Source organism: Salmo salar, chromosome 01, assembly GCF_965601325.2.
Source record: "Salmo salar chromosome 01, fSalSal1, whole genome shotgun sequence".
Taxonomy (NCBI): Eukaryota; Metazoa; Chordata; class Actinopteri; order Salmoniformes; family Salmonidae; genus Salmo; species Salmo salar.
The window spans coordinates 34420001-34438932 of record NC_138291.1 but is presented as its reverse complement, the minus strand read 5'-3'; the positions used below and the strand labels follow the sequence as shown (position 1 = coordinate 34438932).

At 44.2% G+C, this 18932-nt stretch overlaps 1 protein-coding gene across 2 annotated transcripts in view; it reads right to left on the bottom strand.

Moving 5' to 3' along the window:
• cdin1 (CDAN1 interacting nuclease 1) overlaps positions 1-18932 on the bottom strand; it is a 79415-nt gene that overhangs the window by 36206 nt on the left and 24277 nt on the right. For both annotated transcript variants that reach the window (XM_014193760.3, XM_014193769.3), the window contains exons 7-11: positions 10866-10945; positions 10547-10596; positions 8349-8416; positions 6454-6519; positions 5699-5804 (exon numbers count right to left, since the gene is read on the bottom strand). In XM_014193760.3, the coding sequence (XP_014049235.2) occupies positions 5699-5804; positions 6454-6519; positions 8349-8416; positions 10547-10596; positions 10866-10945 (370 nt within the window). The remainder of the gene's footprint in view (positions 1-5698; positions 5805-6453; positions 6520-8348; positions 8417-10546; positions 10597-10865; positions 10946-18932) is intronic.

The following is an 18932-nucleotide window of genomic DNA, read 5'->3' as shown; positions in this document are numbered from 1 at the left end:
ACCAAACATACCTTATCCTGTATCTCATACAGTGTCCAACCATAACACTTTCCTATAGAGACAAATACATAATCAACTGAACGCAACAAGGCTTGTCCACAAGAGAGCAAGTCATTACAATTTATTAATTAGACATTCCTGGCCTTGCTGCTTTAGGATGTACCACAAAATGATGGACATATCCATTAAAAATGAATACATTATAGCAATATCTTACATTTTAATTTTAATTTGATGTCAGGGCTATCAGATTGACCATGCTAAGACTATAACAGAATTATCATGCAATTTCTGCTGTAAAAACCGTGGCACACCGTTGTGTCTGAAATAATTGGGAAAAGTTCCGAAATTAATCAAGATGTCCGATTGCAGCTGTGTCAACTAATATAAAATAGAACATAAAACAGCTCTCTATCTGTTCGTTAGTCAAGGTGTCACGGAGCAGATTTACCACATTCTTTTCATTTATGGAGGAAAGATCTGTCATTGGCAGTGAAAGCAAATCTAAGAAGCTGTTCTATGTGTGCTATTTCTATGCTTTCCATTTTTAAGTTTAATTTTTGATCTTTTACTTTCGGTTTTGTACACCAGCTTCAAAACAGCTGAAAATACTATATTTGTGGTTAAGGAAAATATATTTCCCAGCGATTTAGATGGTACAATGATTCCTTACACTAAACTTGCTTGTTTTGACACATAAACTGAAATTAGGTGATCTATTAGAATTTTAGCAACCAGGAAACGGTGGAGACATTTCTGCATAGTGGCTCTTTAAGAATGAGCACTGACATGTGCTTTGAAAACTACGCGTAATCTGTAGACATGTTATGGCAATAACAATATCATAATATGAAACAGTATCACATCATTAGAACAAAGCGGGAGGAAGAAAATATTACTGTGAGAGAGTGCGTTCATCTCCGTCAACAACATGCAAGTGGTCAACGTGATGATGTATATGGCAAACCCAAAAGTCTTAACCCCTATTTCATATGAGGGAGAAATGAGCCATATTGTCCCATTATAATGCCATAAATCATTTTTGTGGAAGTCTGACAGCTTTTTATCAGATGTAACCTTTTCAAGCCTCCATTAGGAGCTCTAACATTTTCAACTCTGACACATTTGCAGTTTACGAATTGCACAGCTGATTAACTTTGGGTAGAAGCGAGAGAGTGGGCTGGCGATCACGCTCATTTCCACAAAGGCCGTTCATCGTCCTGTATGGTGTGGTGGGGGGTGGTGGTGGTGGTGGGGGGGGGGGGGGGGTGAAGCCGGAATCTAATTATTTAGCTCTACACTTGCCCTTTTAATCTGTACCAATATCATATCACAATGACTGAAAAAGGCTTTTGTTGTGGAGAACGAGATTTTGGGGGTTTGTTTAGCCGATGCATTATCATTTAGAGATAAAGTGAGATGTGTTGGTAAAACCCAGGCTACATTATGATTTACATGAGTGTCTGGGAAATGATTGAAAAATGTGAACTTGGCGATCCTGATTTCATTGTGGTCATTAAACAGACAGGCCTAAAGAATATCTGGACATCAAGCGTCAGATAGATGGAGGGACAACGTGTATCAGCACTTTGTATCCCCCCCCGTCAGAAATGCTGCTTTTAAGTAACACCAATAGCCAGATCAGAGGAGAGACTGGCATCCCAGACGGACATTCACCACTCAGCCCAGTCCCCTCTCAAAGACACGATACACACATCATTCATTCAGGAGACCCAACAAGATGGCACAAGCCTAAATCAATGAGTCAAACAAAACCATTACAACCCGTATCATACAACACTGTAAATCATGACAAACCGCCAGAGCACATTCAGATACACAAACAAAGGCTAATTGCCAACCAACGTCTGCATAATAAATGACTATCCGTCTAGAACAAACACATTGACTACACAACAGAGACATCCCCACCACCCAGCATTTATTAGGATACCTTTGCCAATAATTGATTTACATTATCATCGAGGAACGACGGGGGCAGTTCCTTGGGAAACCTTACCCACTTCTCCTAAAACACACAGGAGGCTCATTATTTGTGTAATATTCAATGGCAGGTGAATAATTTTTATGCAACTCTGATAGTTGGGGGAGATTGATAACTCAATTATTTGCCCATTCAGTAGGCTGCCTCTGTCCCTCTCTCTCTCCTGCCTGGCTCGGAGTCTGGAACGCCAGCAACAAAAGATTGATGGGTAGTGGAGACCAATGGCTGCCGTGGCGATGCCGTGCCATCTCATCCAGGCACTGAACACGCTAGTGCTTTTTTATTCGCAGTTTCTTCCTTCGTTCGTCTCGCGGAGCCTCATAGCGAGGCTCAGCGTCATTACCCTTCACTCCGCTGAAGAGGGGTTTATTATGAGGTTAGTGTGTTGGCAAGACTATTGTTTGGATGATGAATGCTGTTGGTGAGGGCTTTGGAGGGAAAATTAGTTATGTTGTGTTTTCGTTTCGTTTCGAGGAAATACACAGCCGTTGCTCACTTTTTAAGGCTGGAGGGCAAACAAAGAACAATTAAAGCGAGCCCTGTGTGCTGAAGTTCGGTTAAAAGGCAGGGAGGGAAATACATGAAAAAATAAGCAAATCACTGGAAACGTCAGTCAGGAGTAGTGAAGTCATTCCACAATGTGGCGGTGGTATTACAAGGTCATGTAGAAGGGAAACCAAAGGGCTGGGACTGCCTCCACTGGAACCTGTCTTTGAAGAATGGGTGAATGAAGGAATGGACAAACACAAAGGCCCTCAGCCCTCCAGGACCCGTCACATGAAATGATACCGCTAATGAGAAGAGAAGGGAGGATGATGTCACCCCATCATTCTCTCTCCCTCCCTCGCTCCCCTTCCCTTGCTCCCCTTCCCTTGTTCGCTCTCTCGCTCTCTGGCCTGACATGGTTGTGACTGCAAACAATGCAGTGACCCAAAATTCATTGCCTTCCTCCCTTCGACACACACACACTAAGTGCAGGGGTAGCTCATGCCTCTCAGACTCTGCCATGCAGGCCTAACAACACCAGGGAACACATTCAAAATGTCAGCAGTAAATGTCAATTAAAAATTACAAGGGTGCTGGGAAAGGTGGGGTCTGAAGAAACTGACATTTTTTTGACAAGGCAGCATTTATCTGACCAGGCTGTTGGCTGACATGATGGGATCTACACTGTCAGTTCCTTAACGCACCCCGACAAGGCCACTGCACTGAATACCAATGAAGGCAGGAATGGACAGATATCTTAGGTTCTTAGGCTTAGAGATGCCATCTTCCAATCAGTTTATCTGTTTGTATTCCATAACTCTAGTTTAATACCAAGAGCTTCTGTTGAAGCAGGTAGACGCATCACAATCGGCCGTGATTGGGAGTCCCATAGGGCGACCCACAATTGGCCCAGCGTCGTCCGGGTTAGGGTTTGGCCGTCATTGAAAATAAGAATTTGTTCTTAACTGAGTTGCCTAGTTAAATAAAGGTGAAATGAAAAAGAAATCAAAAAAGATGGATAAGTGCTATTGTCCTCTCAATATAACAATAACAGACTAGACTACATGTACTTGGGCTGGGCACAGAGGCAAATCTCAGTCGTCTGCTGTTATTGCTGCCGTGTCGTGCTGCCTGTGGTACTAATCATAGGACCTAATAGGAATAAAAGACCCGTCTCTCAAACTTTGACTCGTATATCATGTCAGATTTGATTGACTGAGACAGTTTTCATTCAAGTGTTTTCTCATTAAAATGCCATTCATCCCCTCATGGTCTAGGAATGTTCTGGAACCCGGGCCAAACTTTTTTTCTGGTCAACAACTTTCTTAAAGGGGCTTTAATGAGGCCCACTAAAAATGGCAGCCATCAAAGATGGTCCTTCGAGTGTCACACTCCAGTGACACTGGGTTCTTGGGGTCGCCAACATTATCAAATGCTACAGAGCTCAGAGCATTTCTATCCCCCTTGCCTTTGGGAAGCATGCCATTTCCAAATAAAACTATATTAGACTGAGAAAATAAAACACATTGTTGATTATGACCTTGGCATCCTGCTAGTCGCTTTCATTTCACTGCTCAGTATATTGTTGAATCATCCTCCCTGGAAGGCAGATGTTTGGTTAGATGGCATCTGTTAAGTCAATCAGGAAGTCATTTGTCTATAAACATGCTTAACGCTCGCCTGCTGTAAAACTATTCCACCTCAGTTTCCTAATTTATGTTTTAATATAAATATTGGTAATATCATCAAAAGAATCCAAGTAATTATATTTGTGACATACGAGACTGACAAATTGCTGTCAATTATAACGGTCATTATCACACTGCAGGCAAACAGATTAAATCATATTACTTCGCCATTATGACCTTTTAGACAAAGTGACAACTATCAGTTAACCAAACAAACTAAGGCTGTTCTCTCTGCTGCAGCCTCTCCACACAGCCTGGTCTCTGGACACAGCATGGGGTGGCTGGAACCTTCCGGCACTGGCCATCATATCACTATGTGTCAGCGGGCCGCGTCACAGCTGAGTGGGGCCAGGGTTGGGGCTGTAGTGGCCAAGTTGAGGGGGGGGGGGGGGGGTAGGAGCGCTGGGTGTGACCTTTCAGGCTCGGTGCATTTGGAAGCCATGGTTGAGGCAAGGAGGGATAGGCCACGCGCGAGCGCTTTCGCCCCTCAATTCTATTCCGCCACGCCCTGACACAAAACACACTTGGGTTGTTGTGTCGGTCACTTGGTTACTAAACCTGTAAGGTGAGGTCTCCATGGCGCCTGGCACTATGGAAGCCGTCAACACGGTGGCCAGGCAGGCGGGCGGTCTGGGTGCTCAGAGGGACGATATGGGTTTATTTGAGCCACAACGGTGTGAATGATGCTCTGGTACACATCATAGATCATTTCACCAGTACAACCCAAGGACTACAGATTTCTACTTGAGCACTATTTGTAAATTTGCTGTACAGAAAGAAAAAAAATACTTATCTTCTGAGAAAGCGGAATTCACAAAACAGTTGTTTACAACCCCTCATACCTCACTTCCCCTCCACTGTCACTACAGTTTGTTTTCAAACGAAACTTTGTTAACTCCTCGAGGGAAACGTCGTGGGTCTGGCTTGCCTCTCTGAGACTCCCTGGCAGATGCCTGGAGTGTGAGTACTACCTCAGAGACAATGACAAGAGGTCCTGTGTTGTATGCATGACTAAGGGGCCTCTACACGAGGCCGGCAGCACGCCTCCGTTCGTCCCCGGGGTGGGACTCTCCAGCCCCCCCTCCCTCGTTCCTGTCCAGGGGTTCTCATGGACAACAGAATCGAAGGGATTAATCACCCTTCCGTTTCACCGCGTTTCCCTTCAAACAATGTGTTGTGTACTCTGGAAAACAGTCCAGCCCCAGAGAGGTTTCTTAATGGAAGTGACCAGTGTTGTAATTTAGTACGTCCATGCAGTGACCCTTTTCTGGAGGAAGTGGGTAATGTTACACTGTGGGGATGTTTGGAGTGGATATGACCTGCATTTGAAAGAAGTTGTTTTACACACAGCTATATGACCTATGCGTGACCTACCTTCAACAGACAAAAAAAGGTGGGAGCGGCTAATGATGTGAAAAGGGGTTTGATTGGGAGATGTTAGAAAGTGTACTGCAAGCATAGTATACTGTAGGTTTGGGTGGTTTTGCCATGCAGTGTGGGAATCAACGAGAAGACGTACCTGTTCCAGTAGCTCCAGAACTGCTCGTTCAGGTAGGTGCGATGGCTGTGGTCGTCCCCAAACGAGGCCTTGCTCTCAATCCAGTGGACAATATGGCCTTCCACAGCTGAAACAAGAAAACACAAAAGTGATAGATCTGTGCAGCCTTCCCTGTGGCTCAGTTGGTAGAGCATGGTGTGTGCAACGCCAGGGTTGTGGGTTCGATTCCCACGGGGGGCCAGTACAAAAAAAAAAAAAAATGCATGAAATTAAATGTATGCATTCACTACTGTAAGTCGCTCTGGATAAGAGCGTCCGCTAAATGACTTTAAAAAAAAGAAAGAAAAAAAAATAATATGAAAAATGTGCATTTACCCTGGTCTAACCCTGCATTTACATTCAGGCCTAAGATGTTTTCCAAATGAGAACAGTCCTTTAGAATGTCTATCCACCCACTATAATAAAAAAACACAAGTGGATTGTATAAACTATGATCATATTATATGCAGCTATAATCAGCCAGTATAATCAAGCAAGCCAAAGAACTAGCATTTGGATGGGGACATGTGACATTTTCTTGCTAAATAGACTTTGAAGCTTTTCAGTGATATCAACTAGCATGGAAGGGGAATGTGTATTGTTATGACAATGGCTTGACACTTGTAATCATATCCAAAAGAGCTGTAAAGGCAAGCTATTTTAGCTAACTGACCATAGCAGTTACAAGTGAAAATTAAATAAAACCGCTGACATTTATCGTGTAAATAAATACGTACCGATTGGCACCTCCAGAATAATGTCAGGCGTCTTGTCATAACCTTTGGTTCGCAGTTGGTTTTCATCTGCAGAAATCACAGTCATTTTAGCATTTTGACATTTCCTCATATTATAGACCTGAAAGACGTAAAGAAAAGCAGACACTTATTTGGTGACAGCATGCAGTGATACAGTGCAACATTCAAAAGCATTGGCTTGGTTTCTATCTCCCTAGATTGACCTTTCAGAAATCCAGTAGGTCTTTCACACCAACCAGCATATTTTACCCAAGATGCCTTTCTTTACCACTGCAGCACAATGATAACAAAAGCTCAGTGTTGCAGAAGCACCAAGACACAGCCGAGGACAGCAGAAAACAGAGAAACCATTAGCTATATCTGACACTTGTACTGCCACTGCACAAAATGTATAAAGCCTGGTAGTTACTCCTCTCCACAGCTCCACTAGCAGCAGGAGTAGATGGGATGGTGGAGCGTCATAAAGCATAAAGAAAGGGACAGAGACTTGGCATTATAGCCGCTGTGAGCCTGACCCCTTCCTGCACGGGCCGCAGCCATTGTCCTTGACTCCTGGCGCGCTTCACCCATTATCCGCCCAACACCTGATTTAAAACTCAGGCTGACCAGGTCATTCAATTCCGGGGGCCTGCCTCTTCGTCACCAGCCAAGCTCGACTAATGGGCCAGAAAGGGGGACAGAGCGGAGAGTGGTGTCAGGGTGGAGGGTTGAGAGAGGAGAGGCGAAGGTCTGTGGCAGGCAGCCTACAGCCAGAGGCCCATAGTGGTGGTGGACGGGCTGTTTGGTCTCTCTCCTAACACCTACAGGGCTGTTGACATTGTCATGCAGCGCCAATCACCTTTTTACATCACCTTTGATTAAAATGAATGGCCCGTCCCTACTGTAGGGGAGCTTATTTCCAATCCATTTATCAGGCTAGGTGTCGTGAGGCAGGGCTGCCTCTGTGGCCCCTAACGCCATGCTGAGGCCCCTAAACTCGTGACAGTTTTAGAACAGTCATCCACGCAGGCCTGGAGGAAGGTCAACACTCCAGGCCCAAATAAATGATATTGTCTTAATGACAGAGGGAATTACTTTTTCCCCCCTTCATCACTCATCTGACCGAGGGGAGTGGATGGGGGAAATTTCCCTCTAACAATTTCACACCTGGACACTCACTACCTTAACCTAGACTCTCTGGACAAGACAATAGTGGATGGGAGGGAAGGCCACAATAAAGTAGAAAACACATTTGAAAAGCCTCTAGTGTTGCTTGAGGGGAAATGACCTATTGTTATGGTCAACCGTGTGATTACGGCTAAAAACAGACTAAGCCTGATAGCTAATACAACATTAAAACCAGGGCATTTGTTTGGATACTTGCATTACATGAGTATTTCGTCCGGACTCAGAAACATGTTATTCAACATGAATTCAGCTATGTGGGTTGTGTTGTATAATAATCTATTCATGAGACTATAACAGTGAAGATGAACACTTAAACAGCATTAATATTAAAAGGTACAGATACTACTTCATGTCTTCTCCACCCCATTCAGGAGGAGGTGTAAAATAAATCTGGGCAGAAACTGAGCATTTTCTAAAATGTTCTAAATGAAACAATTTGAGTGGGGGAAACCTGAGTATCAAACATTAGGTCAGTATCTTTGAAGCTCTTATTTCATCAAATATTCATACTGGGCTAGCACATGAATTAAACATACAGGGTATTAGATAACCCAGGTCCTGGTTGTTAGTAAATCAATGGGAGATAACACCCACTACATCAATCATGTCCACGTTTCCTTTTTAAACTCTCCTCCTGTGAAAAAACAGAACGCAGGGCCAGATTACTTTAGCTAACTGTTGTGGTGGGTGAGAGAGAGCTGTAGTCTTACCTAAGAAGGACAGGTTTCTCTCCTTCAGTTTGTCACGTAGGAGCACCTCGGCCTCCTGGCCAATAGCACTAGGGGAGAATGGTTAAGGACATACACCCACCAGCACTCAGTCACTTTTATTCACTTTTCAAAGGATAAACACTGATGTCTCCCGAGAGTCGAGATCAAATCTAGCACATACTGGTTGTGACTCACAGCCTGAAAACACATTGTAATGGCACAACATTTACCACTCATTAATGATAAGTCCAACTGCATTCGAGAGTGAATAACAGTTTCCCTACAAATCCATCAAATTAAATTCCACTGCAAAAATACTTATTTTTTTCCCCTGGGAGGTGGGTTACTATGGAAACGGCAAGCCTCCCTTAAAAGGGTTGCTGTGGCAACAACGTGAGAGTGTGCGTGAATTAAGAGTATGTAAGGGTGTGCGTATGTGCTAGTACGGGGACTGAAGTTACCCATCAACCTGACATCAGATGAGACAGCTACTAAGCTCTCATGCTAAGCTATGTGCTGTATATGCGTATCATATGCCCCTACCCAACATAATCTGAGCAGGGGTTTTATGGCCATCCATCAAAATTCTACTTGGAACAACAAATCTGCAGATTACAAAAACTCAAAAATGTTGAGCAAATGCCAATTTGGCAAAACGCATACAGCCTCTGGACCGTACTGCTCATAAAAAATAAATAATCAAAAACAAAACAATAAATGTGCCTTTAGAATAAATGCCATTGTGAATCAAGGGGAACTGTGGAAAGCATTCTGCATTCATGAAGGGGCAGATATATGCATAATTAGCTTTTTTGGCAAAATGCTAAAACTCCTTCAGGCATTACACCGCCACACACACACACACACACACACACACACACACACACACACACACACACACACACACATCACTCAGACACTGGCGATTAATACATGCATGCCCTGAGTGACACACGCAGCAGAGCCAATCTTCTGATGTCCACATGGAGCCGTTCCAAAAGCACATAGGAGTGGGGCGGTTATCATGAACTGGCCATGGTGGAGTGAGTGAATGTGAGTTGACGCTGGAGGGAGGAGGGTGAAAGGAAGGTGAAGAGGGGGGGATGAGGACGGAGGGCAGGATGGGACAGGGTTGACCGCCCCTGAACAGAGAACAAGCCCCCGCCACACCGCACCCCGATCCTTGCCCCCCGCAAACATAGCAGTCCCCAGCTGCTTGCCCCTAAATATTCAAATAGACCCCCCCCATTGCGCCCTCTTGCTGCCCCAACCCACACCTTCCTATCTGGGAGACAGGGAAAGAGAGAGGAGGTAGTGGTGGTGGTGACCTGGCATTGACAGCCCATGACTGCCCATCTCCCACTCTCTGATCACTGGGCCTGCACTGCTGCACTGATAGGGAGGGAGGGAGGGAGGGAGGGAGGGAGGGAGGGAGGGAGGGAGGGAGGGAGGGAGGGAGGGAGGGAGGGAGGGAGGGAGGGAGGGAGGATGATCAAGTGAGAAAAAGAGAGAGAATGAACAAGAGTGTGATAGAATAAGACAGAGAGAGAGAGAGAGGTAGTAGCTAGGAGGGCTATATTTCATGTGGCAGTGACATGCCAAGAACTCTCCATGGTGCTGATAACTCGGACTGCTCTCTTTACTGAGCAGGCAGGTGAACAGGCAAACAGGGAAAAGGTCAATGTAGCATAATGGCAGTAGAAGACACCTTTCTAATGGTAGAAAGTCATATTTGCCTAAACCACATTCAATGTACTCTTGCTGATAACTCATACAATTATTTTCAGGGGCCCAAAACAACTCCAACTTTGCTTAATTTCTCGACTTAAAAAAAACAGTATCCCCTTTCCTGGCACATTTGTTCTATTGGAGTTGTCACACTTCAAGAGCCACTTAACCAACAGAAAGTAAATAGAAAATGGCTGTGAATACACATGCCTAACCCCTTCCTGTGGCATAGAACATTGGGCCTGATTCACTCTGTGAACAAGAGAGATGCATTTACATCAGCCTCCACCTCTCCTCCACCTCTCCTCCACCTCTCCTCTCCTCCACCCCTGCAACAGGGACGGTGGCGAGTCAGGATGAAACACTTCCCCTCTGAAGCAGAACTTTTATGTCAGGTGAAGCCAGACACATCTCGTCCCCTTCAATAGCTCCTCGTCAATTTCAGGCTTAACATTTATGGGTAAGGATACTGTTTGATGCAGTCTACCAGTGGTCCATAACAGCAGTCATTTATTGTGCACTGAAAAGAGGGGGAAGAAATATTACAGCATCCAGGCAGGGGGAAGGAAGAAAGAAGCCAACACACCCGTTAAAAAGAATTGGGAATCACCTTTAATATTTCTCCATTTTTACTCACACACGCAAGACTTGCTACAGGAAATTAACCATGAGAAAGATACAGTACGGATTCATTTAGAACAAATAGCACACATTCACTATTTCAGTGACAATTAAATTACGATGTGGAATTATGGTATTTGCTACGGTATAAACGTATAATTCAAATACCTGGTAGACGTGATTGGCTAAAGCCTGGTCTGGAATCAAAGATGGCTCCCGTAGCATGTTGTTGAGGACTTGCTTGGAGGCTGTGAGTAGGACAGAGAGAAAGCCAGCATACAAACTATCGTTAGTCATCCCAGTCCCAACAATGCCCCAATCCAAACATCACAAACCTTTTATGAATTGTAACAGTGACTGAGGAGATACAAAAGGTGGAGGATCAACAGAGTAGATAAACACCAAGGTCAGGTTTACCATCATTTACCCTGCTGCTGCGTGTTACTGCAGTATTTCTAGCCTAGTCCATCGACCTGCCTGGCTGCTTAGAGCCTATTGAGATTTTCCATAGATAAAAGTTTCACTCCAGAGCACAGGAGCCCCATGTAGTTTATCTACGTTATGAATGATGACTATTTTGCCTCTCTCATCCCCATTCAAGCTCTACTAACATTATAAATCAGTGAGTTGCAAGCCGTTGGATTGATTCCCTATTACTGCAACAGCAAAAATTCCTTAAATCATTTTTTAAAAGATTGGGATTAAATGGATTGTATCATTGTGTGACGAAATGGTTGAGGCGCGCCATTCTAATGATATATACATACGGTCGTGACAGACTCACTGCATTACTGACAATATCAGGAATGTTTCTATTCATATTTCAGATGTGAATGTTTCCTGTCCAAGAACACAGCTAGCTAGGGAATCTCTACCTGAGATGTGTAGGTAGATGGGTAGATAGGGCTGACGACAGGAAGGCTAATTTGAGGGGTTTATAGAAAGGGGAGGAGTGAACAGCGTCCAGTGAAATAAAATCGACTTAAAAGGACTGTGGTTTTACAAGACCTGACTTACTATATAAGCCTCTATTAAACCATAACATTCATTATGACGAGATCTTTGCTAGAACACATAAAACGCTCAGAGCCTCCCTCCTCCTCCCCTCTCTCCTTCTCTCCTTCATAGATGCTAGTCTCCTTGTGTACTATCAAACCCCCGGCAGAGGAAGAACAAATATGATCCCTCGCCTGCTCTTCCCAGTGCTGGAAGAGAAACGAGTGGAGGGAGAACAAAGCCCAGTCAGCACTCCCTCTCCTTTTCCCCTCTCGCTCTCTCTCAGGGCTGTGCTTTATTTCTCCGCTCATTTTTCTCAGAGATTGGTACCTTCACACGCAGATCCATACCCTGCTCCCGCGCAGGCAGCGCCGGCAATGAAGAAAGAGGGTTATATTTTCCCCTCGAGTTAGGACACCTCATGACAAATGATAATGGATAATCAATACAGTGGGAAATATGAGGCAGCAAACTTTATGAAGCCGAGAGACATATTACTCGCCAGCAACACTCGTTTCTCTTAACAAAGTCACTACTCGACTGTGCCTAATAATCTGAAGGAAAATCAAAGGACCCACAACCACATCAGCAATATTGGCAAGTTATTCCACTTTAATGGCATTTTGATTGATCCCTCCCCCCCCCCTCTCCTAATGGTAGTTTTATAGATTTGACGCTGCTTCTGCGAAACAGTCATGTGTAATAAACGTTCCCGAAGGCAAACGGCCACCACTAAAGCTCTTGTCTTACTAGCACACATAACAGGAGGTTGACCATCACCACATTCTAGTCTCTCACATACAGTAATACGACACTAACACGTATACAGTTTAGCAATACGCTAACATGCTCCCATTTCCCTCCATCTTGTTATTCATTCGCTATTTTTTCGAGTAGCAATGATAAGTGTTTGTTTCTTTTCATGGTCTTTTTTGTTGTTGAGAGATAGGGTTATAAAGGGTTATAAATAGCCATAAAGAGGGTGACCTTGGAGCTGACATTGTGGAGTTTCAAGCCAAGCAATGACCTGATGAAAATGGAAGACCAGGCCGTTAATAAATCAGGCTGCCTTTAAAATGACTTTACCCTAATGCTCATTCATCACAGGCCGGCCTTAATGCCATTTGCAGGCCAGGAATCGCCCGCCATGCGCCGTGCGCAAACACGGCAGTAAATAACAACAGGGCCCAGCCCAGCATCCCCGTCTCCCTCGCATCGCTGCAGCCTCCGTTGAATATCAGCATACATTTATTCAAAGACACCCCCGCCTCGCACAGCACTGCACACCACGCCGCCGAGAGCTGCACCACCACACACAGAAAGAGACACATACACAAAGAGAGACGCACAGACATGCACACATAAATACATACACTAGATCATCACAAACACAACACACACACACACAAAATGTTCCAGCCACACATGCAGAGAACAAAGCCTGCAGCATGACTTTACACCTTGTAAATATACACCGAATTTATTGTAATTGTCCCATGTTGGCATCAATTCTGACTGAGGTATCATATCATCAACATCTAAGGAGCAGGAGTGGGGAGGAGAACATTAGAAAGAAACACTTCACCTCCCATTGGGATTTGCTAAAGAAAACAGCTAGCGTAAAAGAAACACACTACAACAGCCCGTTTAGTAGAGCTTCCAACGCACAAAACAAAAAGCTCAATGCTACAAGGTAGGTAGTTCGGTGCTGTAACCACAAGAACATAACTAGTAACCTTGCTTGATTTCTCTTTCCTTACTCATTTCATTTGTATCATCTCTCCCCCTTGTTTCCAGTAGGGTGAAAAAGTCATTATGCGAATGAAGAGAAAAAAATAGAAAAGCTCATTAGAAGGCAACATTTGTTGAGGGAGGACCGTTATAAACAATAATGGATGGCGGTCGTTATTGCCCTCGACACTGATGAGCTCCTCGGCAAGTTTGTTTATTAATTAAAAAACATAGTTCTTTTTTTTTTCCTCATAGGGGACCAAGCCCTGCATATCCCCCCACCCGAACCCAACCACCCCCTCATCCTTCCCATGCACAAGCCATTGAGCTGCGGAAGGACACTCGTTCATCAAACGTCACGGAGCAGGAAAGAGACGGCTCCTGATAATGCGCGCTGTTAAAGCTGATTTTCCATGATGAATCTCGGAGCATATAAATTGGCTAATATCTGAAAACATTTACAGATACTGGAGGAATTGACTACTTGTGGGACATGATAGATGAGCCCCAGACACCGGTGGACAGCTCGGCAAATCTCCACGGCTACCTAAAGCCCTCATTTGATTTTCTAATTTACCCCTTTTAAATGTATCCTCCCGCTTTTATAAAAAGACGACGAGAGAAGGAGAGAGAGAAAACGTGCGTTGTTCCTCCTGCTATGTATTATGTGTATTATGGTGCTGGGTGGTATCGACAGCGCAGGAGGAGCAGAGCACCAGAAGGGGTTGCTGGGGCAGAACTGATCTACTTCCACCTGATTTTCCCTGATAGCACTGAAATGAAAGCGTGCGTGTGGTTGGGCTGGGGTGGCTCTACCATACAGAGCTCTTCCTGGGTCAGGCCATACGACTGCAGCAGGGGCTGAGACTTCAGTTCCTCTGATGAAAAGGAGTAATTAGTATACTTGTCTAGTGAGGTGCCGCACGCCTGTTTACCTTGCCCACAACCACCACCCCCTCCTCCTATACCTCCTACTCTTTTTCTTGCTTCCTCCTTGCTAATGAAGTGCCCTGGCTCTCATTATTCAAAACAAAAAGGATGTATGAATGTGCGATTCTTGCTCCAGCACCATTCTTGGTCATATCTTGTGCAAACAGGAAGGAGAGAGAAGCCCTTAGTGACAAATGGGGGAGAAACCATAAAAGTCATAACAGTGGGTCTAAAGCCACATCCATTTTGTGATCAACAAATTAAATCAATGAAACATGAAATATGTTGAAAACCATGGACACTTTTCAGAAATGTTAACATCTAATGTAGGCGACATAACCTTGCCTACATGGTTCTCTGGTACATGGTTCTCTGGTGAGCGAACATGACAATAAATCTTGCAGCAGTCCAATTGCATAGTTAGAAAACATGGAGCAGGAATTTAATCTGCTGGAAGGCCTTGGGAAAAAGGAAAAGGTCAAATAGCTAGCAAAATTGCCTCCTCAAAAAAAGTGTATCTAAATCTAGAGGCACTTCAACTCACGTCAGTGGGGAGAATGGAGAGAGGGATGGAGGGAGAGAAGGGATGACAAGATGGAGGGGGGTGAGATCCCTCAGTGTCCCTCTCTAATCTCCTAGTTAGTGACTGCTAAGAGTATCATCATCATTATCCATTGGCAAGCCTCCATACATTTAAGTCACTTCAGGTCAACTAAGAGGCGGCAGGTAGCCTAGTGGTTAGAGCGTTGGGACAGTACCAGAGAGGTTGCTGGTTCGAATCCCCGAGCTGACAAGGTAAAAATCTGTCGATCTGCCCCTGAACAAGGCAGTTACAGTGGGGGGAAAAAGTATTTAGTCAGCCACCAATTGTGCAAGTTCTCCCACTTAAAAAGATGGGAGAGGCCTGTAATTTTCATCATAGGTACACTTCAACTATGACAGACAAAATGAGAAAAAAAAATCCTGAAAATCACATTGCAGGATTTTTTTATGAATTTATTTGCAAATTATGGTGGAAAATAAGTATTTGGTCAATAACAAAAGTTTATCTCAATACTTTGTTATATACCCTTTGTTGGCAATGACACAGGTCAAACGTTTTCTGTAAGTCTTTTCACAAGCTTCACACACACTGTTGCTGGTATTTTGGCCCATTCCTCCATGCAGATCTCCTCTAGAGCAGTGATGTTTTGGGGCTGTCGCTGGGCAACACGGACTTTCAACTCCCTCCAAAGATTTTCTATGGGGTTGAGATCTGGAGACTGGCTAGGCCACTGCAGGATCTTGAAATGCTTCTTATGAAGCCACTCCTCCGTTGCCCGGGCGGTGTGTTTGGGATCATTGTCATGCTGAAAGACCCAGCCACGTTTCATCTTCAATGCCCTTGCTGATGGAAGGAGGTTTTCACTCAAAATCTCACGATACATGGCCCCATTCATTCTTTCCTTTACACGGAGCAGTCGTCCTGGTCCCTTTGCAGAAAAACAGCCCCAAAGCATGATGTTTCCACCCCCATGCTTCACAGTAGGTATGGTGTTCTTTGGATGCAACTCAGTATTCTTTGTCCTCCAAACACGACGAGGTGAGTTTTTACCAAAAAGTTATATTTTGGTTTCATCTGACCATATGACATTCTCCCAATCCTCTTCTGGATCATCCAAATGCTCTCTAGCAAGCTTCAGACGGGCCTGGACATGTACTGGCTTAAGCAGGGGGACACGTCTGGCACTGCAGGATTTGAGTCCCTGGCGGCGTAGTGTGTTACTGATGGTAGGCTTTGTTACTTTGGTCCCAGCTCTCTGCAGGTCATTCACTAGGTCCCCCCCGTGTGTTTCTGGGATTTTTGCTCACCGTTCTTGTGATCATTTTGACCCCACGGGGTGAGATCTTGCGTGGAGCCCCAGATCGAGGGAGATTATCAGTGGTCTTGTATGTCTTCCATTTCCTAAAAATTGCTCCCACAGTTGATTTCTTCAAACCAAGCTGCTTACCTATTGCAGATTCAGTCTTCCCAGCCTGGTGCAGGTCTACAATTTTGTTTCTGGTGTCCTTTGACAGCTCTTTGGTCTTGGCCATAGTGGAGTTTGGAGTGTGACTTTTTGAGGTTGTGGACGGGTGTCTTTTATACTGATAACAAGTTCAAACAGGTGCCATTAATACAGGTAACGAGTGGAGGACAGAGGAGCCTCTTAAAGAAGAAGTTACAGGTCTGTGAGAGCCAGAAATCTTGCTTGTTTGTAGGTGACCAAATATTTATTTTCCACCATAATTTGCTAAGAAATTCATAAAAAATCCTACAATGTGATTTTCTGGATTTTTTTCCCTCATTTTGTCTGTCATAGTTGATGTGTACCCATGATGAAAATTACAGGCCTCTCTCATCTTTTTAAGTGGGAGAACTTGCACAATTGGTGGCTGACTAAATACTTTTTTGCCCCACTGTAACCCACTGTTCCCCGGTAGGCCATCATTGAAAATAAGAATTTACTTGCCTAAAAAAAAAGTGACCAATCAACGTTTTACTTCAAACACTGTCTAGTCTTCATCATATTATGGATTAGAGTGCATGGATGTAGGTTTATATATTCTACCTAAATACACAAAGCATCCCGATATTATGAAGAAAATTCTTGAGAACAATTGTAGATTACGTGGACCTAGAATGGCAATACTGTCCTCTCTGTATAGTGCCGTTGTCTCTCTATGAGTAAAGGAGAGTATTCCTCAGTACTACCTGCCCCTCCCCTCTAGCCAGTCTGTCTTCATGAGACGAGGAACATTATGGATGTTGATATCATATTCAATACGTGACGAAACTGCTTTGAATCTATTGATTTATTTACATGCGCCACAAAATAGCCGCGCTATCGTCCTGCCTGAGTGATGCTCCCTTTAATCCTTTAGCAGGAAGAGGAGGAGGAGAGAGGGGAGACAAACCACCAGCAAAACAAAACAAGGAAAAGACAGAAAACAATTTAAAAGTCTATTGATCTGGCTGTAGTGATTGTACATATATTCCACAGTCCCAAAGGCCCCATTTCTGTGTCTCTTAAATGCAAAGGAAAGAGGAGAATAAAAAAAAGGATGGCGCTAGTCCAAGGAGTCGCTCATCCAGTTGGGGGTAGATCCCTTATATAGGAGAAGTCTATTGATCCTTGCAGACTGCTCGCTCTCCTGCGACACACACACACCACACAGTGTGTCCGGCAGGGGGGCAAATGATTGATACGCCTGCCAATAGCCCTGAACAAACCTGTTAGCTAATTGCCAGCAAATACAATTATCCTAGCATTGTTTCATAATGGAAACACATTACATAAGTCTAATATACACACAGGGAGGTTCCAGATTTGACCGTGGAGCCTGTGTGCAGCGCTTCATTGCCAAAGGCCAGGCAGGTCACCACTGAGAGGGGAGGCGATAGAGAGAGGCTGTGTCCATTTCTAAGTCACACTCACACAGGCTGGCTAGCTGGCTAGCTGCAGAGAACCAGCTCTCTGCATGGATGACACAGCCTGACTATGACGTGTTTGAAGACCGGCTATAGTTGTATTCATGAATGTATGTATTTTGTACAGCCTATACGTCATTTGGCATTTTATTGTCAAGAGATTGAGAATAGACATTTTTAATTTTCAAATATTTCTAATTATGTGTCTTAGTCATTTTAATTTGGACGCTTGTCGTCACCACAAATCTACATGTTGCATTACAGAAAACATTACTAATAAGTATGCAAGCACATACGTAAATATTGAAAGTCTGTTTTTACATCAAATGCATATCCATCGTAGCAAAAGGTTCCCTTCACCTTCATGTGTGATCCCAACATCTATACTGTACTGTAGGGATGGGCACTCCTATTTAAATAGTCCAATATCCCATCACTTGTGTGAGTATACAACTTGGGCTATGCGGATATCTGGAAAAAAAATCATGTCATGATACTATTTGAATAGAGAAATCATTTGACATGCCCGTCCCTACCGTACAGCCTTCAAGAAGCTAGTCTCACCTAGTTCCTGTGTTTGGGTTCTGTGTGGGCTGCAGGTTGACTCTCCTAGGCAGCGTCTCAGACGGAGAATGCCTTGGTCTGCCTTGTTCTACACACTACTCCCGACTACTATTTTGACAGGCAGTGGATAACGGTGGTCCAAAGCAATCACAGACTTGACTTTGACAAATGGCTGTGCTGTGGAGAAGTTGAAAATAACACACATCCACTTTAATCTCTTTCTTGATTAAATCGAAGGCGCTGTGTTTTGACACCATGTGATTCACTCATAAAGCACCCACTGGCACACACTTTCCAGGATGTGTCTATTGAAATGATGTGGGATCTTTGTGTGTGTGTGTGTGGGATGTGTATGAGTGACAGAGAGAGAGAAAGAGAGAGAGAGAGTGAGACAGAGACAGAGAGCGACAGTGAATGAGAGGAATTAGAAGGAAATGAACACAGAACACTCATTTGAATGAATTAGGTGAGGTAAAGGATCACAGAATCAAATGGTGACGACGTGAAGTCTCAAGGCTGAAATAATACCAACAAACCACACAAGAAAGTAGAGATACTGAAGA